The sequence below is a fragment of the Plasmodium gonderi genome (genome assembly GCF_002157705.1).
Source record: "Plasmodium gonderi DNA, contig: Pgo-contig_347, whole genome shotgun sequence".
Taxonomy (NCBI): domain Eukaryota; phylum Apicomplexa; class Aconoidasida; order Haemosporida; family Plasmodiidae; genus Plasmodium; species Plasmodium gonderi.
In genome coordinates this window covers 5014-15138 of record NW_021629248.1, presented here as the reverse complement: position 1 = coordinate 15138, position 10125 = coordinate 5014, and the positions used below count along the sequence as shown (strand labels likewise).

The 10125-nt window shown below is 22.9% G+C and overlaps 1 protein-coding gene across 1 annotated transcript; it reads left to right on the top strand.

Moving 5' to 3' along the window:
• Nucleotides 1-6851: 6851 nt before the first annotated feature.
• On the top strand, nt 6852-8123 carry PGO_003000 (hypothetical protein; the record flags this gene model as incomplete). Its single annotated transcript, XM_028691230.1, has 1 exon — nt 6852-8123. One exon carries the CDS (start codon nt 6852-6854, stop codon nt 8121-8123), a length of 1272 nt encoding a protein of 423 aa, XP_028547031.1.
• Nucleotides 8124-10125: the final 2002 nt, after the last annotated feature.

Genomic DNA, 10125 nt, shown 5'->3' with positions numbered 1-10125 from the left:
AAAAAAAAAAAAAATGTAATTTTAAATATTATTTTTTTTCTTTTAACATTTTCCATCTAATATATATAATGTTTAATGTATTTAAAAACGCCTAAATTACAATGTAATATGTTTATCTCAAATAATTTAAAGCTTTAAACATCAGTAACACATTATTTAACAGAATTATAATTTTTTAAATTATTATTAAATTAAATTGAAATAAATAATAAATAAGCTCTGTTTGAAAAAAAAATTTTTCTTCTGTTTTCTGTACCTTTATTTAGCATATATATAAAAGAAACAATGAATAATGGAAACACCCAGATAACGTATCTTATTTCTATTTTGCAGTATGGGAAAAACATATAGTTCATTCATAACCTACGCGCATATATTTGTTATATCGAAGCATTACAATCTTTCAGCAAAATCTAATAAAATAGAAACAAATAATAAAAAATATATATTTTTTACTTTATAATCACTATTTTTTAAACATTATAATATTTTAATTAATATAACTTAATAAACTTAATTGTTTGTAAAGGTTAAACATATTAACAGTAGGTAAATCCATAAATTATGTAATGATCAATCAAAATATAAAAGAGTCTTTAAATTTTTTAAGGAAAAGGTTCATAAGAATAATAAAAAAAATTAACAGAAAATGCTTTTAGAAATCATATATTATAAAGTTTATTTTATTTCATTATATGTGGCTTACATGCGTTAAAATGACATCTCATTATATTTAACGCATTTCAGATATTTCTAAAATATGCTATCCCCAAGATATTATTATTCTTTAGGTTTCTGCAAACATTTTGTAGCGATTTGAAACATAGCCATAAATTTATCTAATAGGAACACATAAATATATATGTATGCATTTTTTATTTGATGTTATTAATTTGTTAAATGTCATTTTTTAATTACTTCCAATTATGGCTATTTTATCTATTTCTTTTTTTATTTAAAGAGGAATAAAATTCTTCATGCTTTGTAGCTCATAAAAGTAGTTGATTGTTTTAATATAATGTTTTGTGCAGAGCCTTATATATCATTCTCTTATATATAATTTTTTTTTATGGAAAAATTTTATTATTGATTCTAAATTTTTAAAGTATTAATTATTAATGTAATCTACATGTTTATGAATCTACTATTATACAAATATTCTTTTGCTTTTACGCTATGTAATGAATACATTATAATGTCTATATTTTATTATTCTTATTATTCCTATGTTTTTTCCATTATTTTATGGGTCCTTCATGCAACTCTAGGAGTATTCATGTTCATCTAGACCTCATAAATTATTTTGTATCTCTACTTTAACTATATAAAATAGTTTCATGCTAAGAAAACTGCGAAATATAATTATCCTATGTGCTAATCTTCTTATACAGATTCTTAGTCAAATAATCCTAGCTTATTATTTAATATCTCATTTAAACTTTTATTTTATTTTACCACTTTTATTTCCAGAATGCATAATGTTGATGCAAGTGAAATACACTAAGATATAAAAGAAGAAAAATATAATTATTTATGAGATACTAACATAGCTCAAATGAATTATAAGTATTAAGATAAATTATTACATATTTAACTCTAATCTGTATTTACACTGTAGAAAAGATACAAAAATGTAAATGTACCTAAAGTTGACGCAACTACGACAAAGCGATATGAATGATACTGGGTTAATACATTATGACATGATACTATAATACTCAAATCATCAACTACTGATTCATTATATATATTAGATAGGGCAGCAGAATCACATTCTGTCTATTCATTTTACTCAATATGATACAACCATTTTGATTTGAAATTTCATTTACTCCTTGTTTCTGGATTCCTTCACTCAGAACTCCTTTACACTAGTCTCAACGTAACTACTTACATGACCTTAAAATGGTCAACAGAACACTTTGATCAACCTTTTCTTCAGAATTAAAAATAATACTCCCAATTTTATTCAACATTTTTATATACGCATCTAGTTCCAAAAGAACCATAATACTTCATGTAAGTAAATTTAATATATGTAAGGAATTTTAAATATTTTTTCCACTATTTTTTATCAAAACTATCTTCTTTCATATATTTAAAATATTCAATATTATCATGTTAATTTTTCTGTTCTTCCTATTTGATTAAGGGTTTCTGCCACATAGAATCAACACATTCCTACGTTAGGATAATTTTCAAATAATAGTGATACGCATTTAACAAATTTATATCTAGAATATTTGTTTTTTAGTTCTTTCCTTTTATACTACTTTTTGCCTATTTTATCTTGCAACTTGTTCGTAACGCTTAACATTCATTTGTTGCGTTATTTTCTATGTTTGTCTGATAATTTTACAAAAGTATTTACAATCATATTTACAAAGTCTCTTATCCTCTTAGACAATGTTTTCTAAATTATTCTATCAATGAAAATATAATTTATGATATGAAAATTACCAAATACTTCATATTTTTTATAGTTTAGTAAACTTGAAAAAATTTCAAACTGTTAAACGGTTAGTAAATATATATAGTACTAAATAAATTTATTCTTACCAATAAAATATAGTCCCTTACTATTTTTCAAATTCCAGAAAATATTGATATACTTGTCTATATATACATTAAAATGATGAACATAACCAATTTATATTATTTATTAAAATTTACGGTTATATTTTTATATATGCTAACTACGTGAAATAATGATGTTCGTGTATTAGTGCCTATTTGTTAATGATATATAACATTATATATAATATACTTATATGATATTCATCAGTTTAAATTTTTTATAAAAAGAAAGATATAAATTATAAGGAAAAATATTATTTAACTAAAATAAACTATTCTATTGTTCTATTACTCCATATAAAATGAAAATTTTTAATTACTAATGAACTTATTGAGAAAATTATTCTTCTGCAAAATATAAGTACAACAGAGTATCATATAACTGTCCATAATATAGAATAAATCAAATCATTGTCATTTTCTATCTGTACAATATGCAACTTATACATGTCTTTAATGAATATTTGTATCTTTTTAAATATCGTCTATTAAAAAGTCTTCCTATAATAATAAGTATAATTTCATTAGATAAATTATATCTTCATTTTTCCTCTAAAAAAGAGTAGCTCCTTTATATTATCCTTTTTCAAGCGTTATTAATGTCATTTATTTAATTAAACGTTCTTCAAAACAGGCGCGTTAAAATTTTAATGTCTCTAAGACATACAAATGCAACATAAAATAATAAACTTCATATAAATTATTTTATTTTCCTTTCCTGTATAAATAGCCAAAAATGTGTCACAAACTGTTATAAATTCTATGGATGTTTTATTCAATATTGTGAATTTTAGTGTAAATAGTGAAGCCTCGGTGCTCATAAAATTTGTGTACTAGAAAGAAGTGTTTGGTTCCAGTATCCATTTTTTGACAAATGATAAATAAGCGCTTAAATATTAATATATTTCTATATACATACAAAATAATTTTTTTCGATAAATAAATTGAAAAAATACGGTATTTTAATTAATTAATAATTACCAAAAAGTTAAAAAGCAGTTTTACACTAAAAAGAATTGTCCTTTGAAGATCACTATGTTATAATACCTTTTATATATTCGCTTAAAAGGTACTTAATTTTATTGATAAATAAAACACATCTTGCATGTATTTTTTCTAAATGTTTAATTTATTTCTTTTTCAAATAATAATAGAAGCTCTAAATATATTTTGTTAAAAAAAAAGCATAATAAACAATGTATTTATTACATTTCTTTTATTAAACTGTGACTGTAATTAATCATGTGCATTTTATTGTTTTAATAAAAACTATATAAAATAATTATGTTAGAGAATTTTAAAAATATTTTAGCATTGTGCATATATAAATTAAGCATACAATTAATAGCTTTTTTTAAAAAGTAATTACTATTATTATATGAAATCCATTGTTCTTTTTTTGACCTTGCCCAAGTGAACATAAATGAAATTTGAAGTGATATTTTATTCTATTTTTCTCCATTATATTTATAGTGTATATAACATTTATCTTTACACATAAAACATAAAAATGTTATTTCACTTATTATGTACATTATGGTATGAAAATATCCCTTAACATATGAGTATCTTTGCATTCATTTATTCTTGTATATTAATCTTACTGCGGTTTTGTTTGATTATTTTTTATCATTCAACATTAATGGTACCTATTGTGCAAATAATCAAAATAATAATAAAAAAACAACAATGAAATAGTTATAATTGATATGAGGTACATAAATCCACATTTTACAAAATACATGCATTCCCTTCATATATATGTACGTAACACTTTGTGCTGATTTAAAACCATCAAATTTTATGGGGCAAAAAAATTTTTTTTTTCCAAAGTTTCCTGAGTATTGAATAATAACTATTAATATAATTGGATACGCTCAAGACGGTTAATAATTTTATCTTTAATATTGTGAATTATAAGAATATATTTTTTTTAATGAATAGTAAACCTTAATTACATTAGGAAGAGTATGAAAAAATATTTGTACCTAGACACATAGGGCAATAAATAGACTTGGTTATAGTCAAAAGCCCTTATTTAAGACACTTATAAAGGGTATTAAAAATGATCAGTTTCTCATTATAAACTAAGTATATTTTAAAAAAACTAAAAAATATGTCTAAAAATACCATAAAATCTTTAAATGAATACACAAACTTATATAGCTGTGAAGACATAGAAAATATTTAAAAAGAAACCTAAAAAACTGAAGTATTTTTTTCTGCATTATAGAATAAAACACATTCAGACAAATATAGCTCATACGAGCAACAAACATAAATATAATATATTCACATCACTAAATATTTAATGAACATATATGAAAGATAAAATAGTGAATTCACAATAATATTATGTATTATATTTGATGGAAACCAGGACTAAATAATGAAAACATTATTATAATTCCTCTACAGAGTTAACGTATTAAAAGTAAAATAATATATTTCTTTTGAGAGATTTATTCTATATATGGGTTCTGTTATACACAATATAAACAGGCACAGAAAAAGAATTAATCATATTAACAATATAATCAAAAAAATAATAGTACAATAATACTATTTAAATAACTGCTAGTATACCTAATGTCACTAAAAATGTATGCGTGTTAAACTCTTGTGAAACTATAGAGAATGTTTAGTAAGTTAAGTAGTTCAAGATTATATAATTTAACATTACTGTTATTACTATACATTAATAGGAAAACTATTTAAATAACATTATATTAAAAGGATGTTAGACAGAAACATACAAATAATCATGTAAAGAAGCTATAATATGCCTTTTTTGTGAATTACCTAATGGAAGTATAGTTAATTTCAAATCTATTTTTTTTAAAATAGTTTGCTTATATATTTAATATATAGCCGAAATCTATTATATATCATGTAAATGAAAACAATTTATTTATCCAGCAAAAAAATAAATAAAATGTTAGTTTAAAGCAAAATAACAGTGTTCCCATTTAGAACAAGAAAATCTAATAATCATTTATTTCTACTTATTCAATGCAAGTGCTGTAAAAATATTATTAGAATAATATGGGATGAACTGGTTTTGTGTATTATCATTATAAATCCGAACTCATATATCAATATTTTTTAGGGGATTAAATTGTAATACATAATTTATATTTTTTAGTGCTCATTATATAAAAAAAATTTGCATGCATATGTTAGCAGTTTTCCAAAAATTGTATATCGTATTTATAAATTTATTTATTAATTTTAATTATATTAGTATTTGTTGGTATGCATCTAAATTATAAAGTCATAATTTTACCATAAATAAATATAATGATTTTCAAAATATAAATATGCAGACATGTAAAAGGTAGACTTATGTAATAGGGAAGATCTTTCTAGAGAATTATATGAAACATATACACGCAGGAAAAACATAGATATATGATTTTCAATATATACGCGTTATAATTTGTATTATATATTAAATAGGAAATATAGTTATAAATAATTTTTATTATAATAATATAAATCTACATAGAGTTTATATATTATTTACTACATGTCTTTATATATAGCAATAAAGGATTCAAAATATATCAGTATTATAATAATGAAATAAATATGTAAGTACCCAATGTTTTATCTCCAACCAAATTATAACCGCACTTCCTTTTAATAGTAACACTGTTTATAAAAAAGGATTTAAACTATAAACGAGATATGAGTTTAGAGGTACATATATAGAAAGTATTAAATATATAAGGTATATTGCTATTAAAGTAAAAATGTATGTATAAAAAGCAATTTCTAGAACTAGTCTTATTTTACTTTTATATGCCCCTTAAATGAAAACTTTTACATTCAATATATTAATTTCTTTTGTATTAAATATATATAAACTTTATATTCTTATGTATATTTTACTCCATTTAATGTCTATTATTTGTATTTTGGTGTAGCATCTTTTATACTACATAAATTTAATATATAAGTATATTGCAAATTCATTAATCATATATTTGCGAACTGAATTATTTTACTATTGTGCATACAAATAATTATGTGTCCAAATACTATTACTTGAAATTATTCATGTATTTGCTTTCAAAGCATCCCAATGATATTTTAAATAAATTATATCGTTTCTTAATATAATTAGTTGTGTTTCCCTAATTCTTTTAATATGTCCTGATAAAAAATATTTAATTCTCGTTTGCAAATGTACCTACTCATAATCATAAATTATTTTTTAATATTATTTCTTCAAAAAATGTAAAAAGGATGAGAACTATAATAAAAATTAAATGGAGATAAAGAAACCTACAATTCTTATTTCCTATGAAGATAACGATCAATATACCTCTGTGGATTGCCTACATAAATATTTTGAATACTTAGATAAATTTGAAAAAAAATGTAGTAGTTTTAATGAAAATAATTGTGCACATATATGCAATGAATGTAATGAATTAAATAAAAATATATACAATCTAAAAAGAGAGTGCCATAATCAAATTTCTCCCTTTGCGCATTTGCATAAAGAAAATGAGGAAATAAACTTCTGTGAAAAATGTACTAGTGAATGCAAATACAGTAAGAAAACCCGATGTTGTAATGAAGGAAATATTGCATTAAAATCAGATGCAGATCAATTATGTGAAGGAAATAATGTTAGTAAGGACGAAACAGTAACAATTGATGAAGGGTCTATGTTACAAACAATATTGGATTCACAGGTTTCGGATCCCCGAAGTTCAGAAAGTGATAATCACGGAAAACAAGGTGAAAAGCATAATGCTGAGAGTGAATTCAAATCAGAAAAAGAAAATCCAGAAAAACAACAAGAAACGGGTACAGATAATTTTGAAAAGAATCAAGAAGAAGTATCTTCACCAATGGATGATAATCGTACTACTACACCCGTAAAATTGCAAACTACCCCAGAATGTTTGTCCGCCTTAAGTAATTCATTAAATAATACATTAACTACCAATGAAAATAATGAATCTTCTGAAAAAAACCTTGCGCAGTTATCGAATTCAGGTATTACACATCAAGGGAATGATTCGAATAAAGATATCACCCAAAGTATAATACAAGTTCCTCAAAGTAATGCTCAGCATATCAGTCTGAAAAAAAATCATAATGCTGTTAAAGAAATCTCTTATATAATAACGTTTGTTTACAAAACATTTTTTTCTATAGTGCTCAGTAATATACCCTTTATTAAATATGTTTCTCACCATGTAGGTGCTAATACTTCACAAGGAACCCCTGAATCTAGTAGTAGCATGTGTGATGGATCTCAAGATACGGATAACCCATCTCCTGATAAAGAAGTTCCCAAAGGTAAAAGTTCTAGTCATTTTCATACAAGTCATGGAAATAGCGGTGTTGAACATGCTATTACAGATATCAATATTCATATAAGTAATACTGAAGAAGGTACTCCAGATCAACGTACCCATGATAATGGTACTAATGAGGGAGTTATCCCTATTAGCGCACTTTTTGATGAAATGTGTGATTTTGCATATTTCAATATGAAATTTCACTTACATTGCTACATCTTATAATTGAAATTCTGAAATATCCAATAAAATTTTAGAAGTATCTTATAATGGTAATTCTCTTGTAACACATATAGTAGGAAGAGACAATGTTTTAAGTGTAACTGGGTCTGTAGAGATTACAGATATCACTGATAATGGTGTTCTGCAAAATGAATCTATTGAAAATGGAGACAGGATACCATATAAAAAATATACCATGATGGCATTAGTGCTCTTGTCAATTATTTTGTTCCTGATAATACTTACAAAGGTAAACTAAATTATAATATAATTTAAGAATTATTCTAAAATTTTTCGTTATTTACATCAACTAAATTGTTATTTTATAATTTTGTTATTTTTTTTCAGTACACCCCCTTAGGAATGGTATTTACAGAGAAAAAGAAACTGAAAAAAAAACGAAAACAAATGAATGAAAAGTTGCAGAGGGTACTATTTAGACCTTCAGTTGCAAAAGAAAGAAGTGTCCAATTTGCATATAACGATTTTGAATATTAAATATAACTGTCAATAGTTGTTTTTAAAAAATTGATAAAGCAGTTTTTTCTACACGTTAAGTATATATTAACTAATAGTTCTGCCTTTTCAATATGTATTTAATTATTATTTTTTTTTTTAAATTATTGTAGAACATTAAGAATGCTTTTATAAAATTTATAAACATAAATAAATTATGCTGTAATTAAAACTACAGAATGGTAAAAATGATAAATCATTGCAACAATGTACATTTTATTAATTTTTTTTGTTCATTTAGTAGATTACGAAATTATTTTAGTATTTTTTAAGCAAAAATATTTCTATTCATAGTAAATATATATATATATATGTGTATGTATTAGGTTCACTTTAAATTTTTATTAACCCTTTTTCTGTATGCCGTTTTTTTTTTAAGTATAAAACTATGATATAATGAAACTCTTTTGATACATATTTGAACAATATAATTTGTACTATTTTCTGTAAACTAAATAAAAATTCCTCATATTGTCAAAAAATGTTTGTCTATATTACACAATTGAACTATTTCAGATGATTACAATACACGTAAAAAATATAATCAGTTCATAAATTATTATGAATTGAGCAGGAATGAAGAATTCTGTCTCCATATAAACAGGGTAAAGAACTAGTTATGCAAAGAAGAAATCACTAGCAAACTTTTACAGTTATTCTGAAGATATTAATTAAATAATGAAATAAATACAAAAATAAATATGCTAGTGAAATATATTCTGAATACAACAACTTCTAATTAAAGGATACTTTTCAAAGAACTGAAAATTATAAAATAAATATATATTAAGAAAATGAATTTAATTATAGTACATGTAATTCATAGTATATATTAAAGGGAAAAAATATATTATAAACATAATGGTTATTTACTTATGTGTAACGTGCATTATGAGAAAAGTAATTAGAGTTATGAGAACAAAATAAAAAAAAAAAACACCACAATATTCAGTAAATATGAATAAAAAATAATAGCTATTATAATATATATTCTTAAATTTTTATCATATTATATATTCTGCTAGTGTTCATTATCACCACAGAATAATATATGAACAAAAAAAAATATATGTTACATAGGTACCAAAACAATAATATACTAAAAAATTAACAAAAAATAGTAAGACATAATAACGGATGCACGTATTGAAACATAAATATAATTCTAAAATACTATACATTTTGTAATTCTTATATATATAATTTTTACTATATGTTTATGCGTATGATGAAAAAAATATATTGTAATTTTAAAAAAAATACTTATTTATATAATAAATAAATTGATTTAAAATTATTATTGTATTATTCGGAAAAAAATAATTCCTTGCCTTTTCTTAGATGAATAATTATATACAGCAGTGCTCATAATACAGATATATATAACAAAATTGTTCCTTTGTCTTCCCAAATTAGAACTATTATATATTACTGTATGTTACATTAAATCTTCTAGGTGTACCTAAATCTTCAGGAATCGTATAATCTT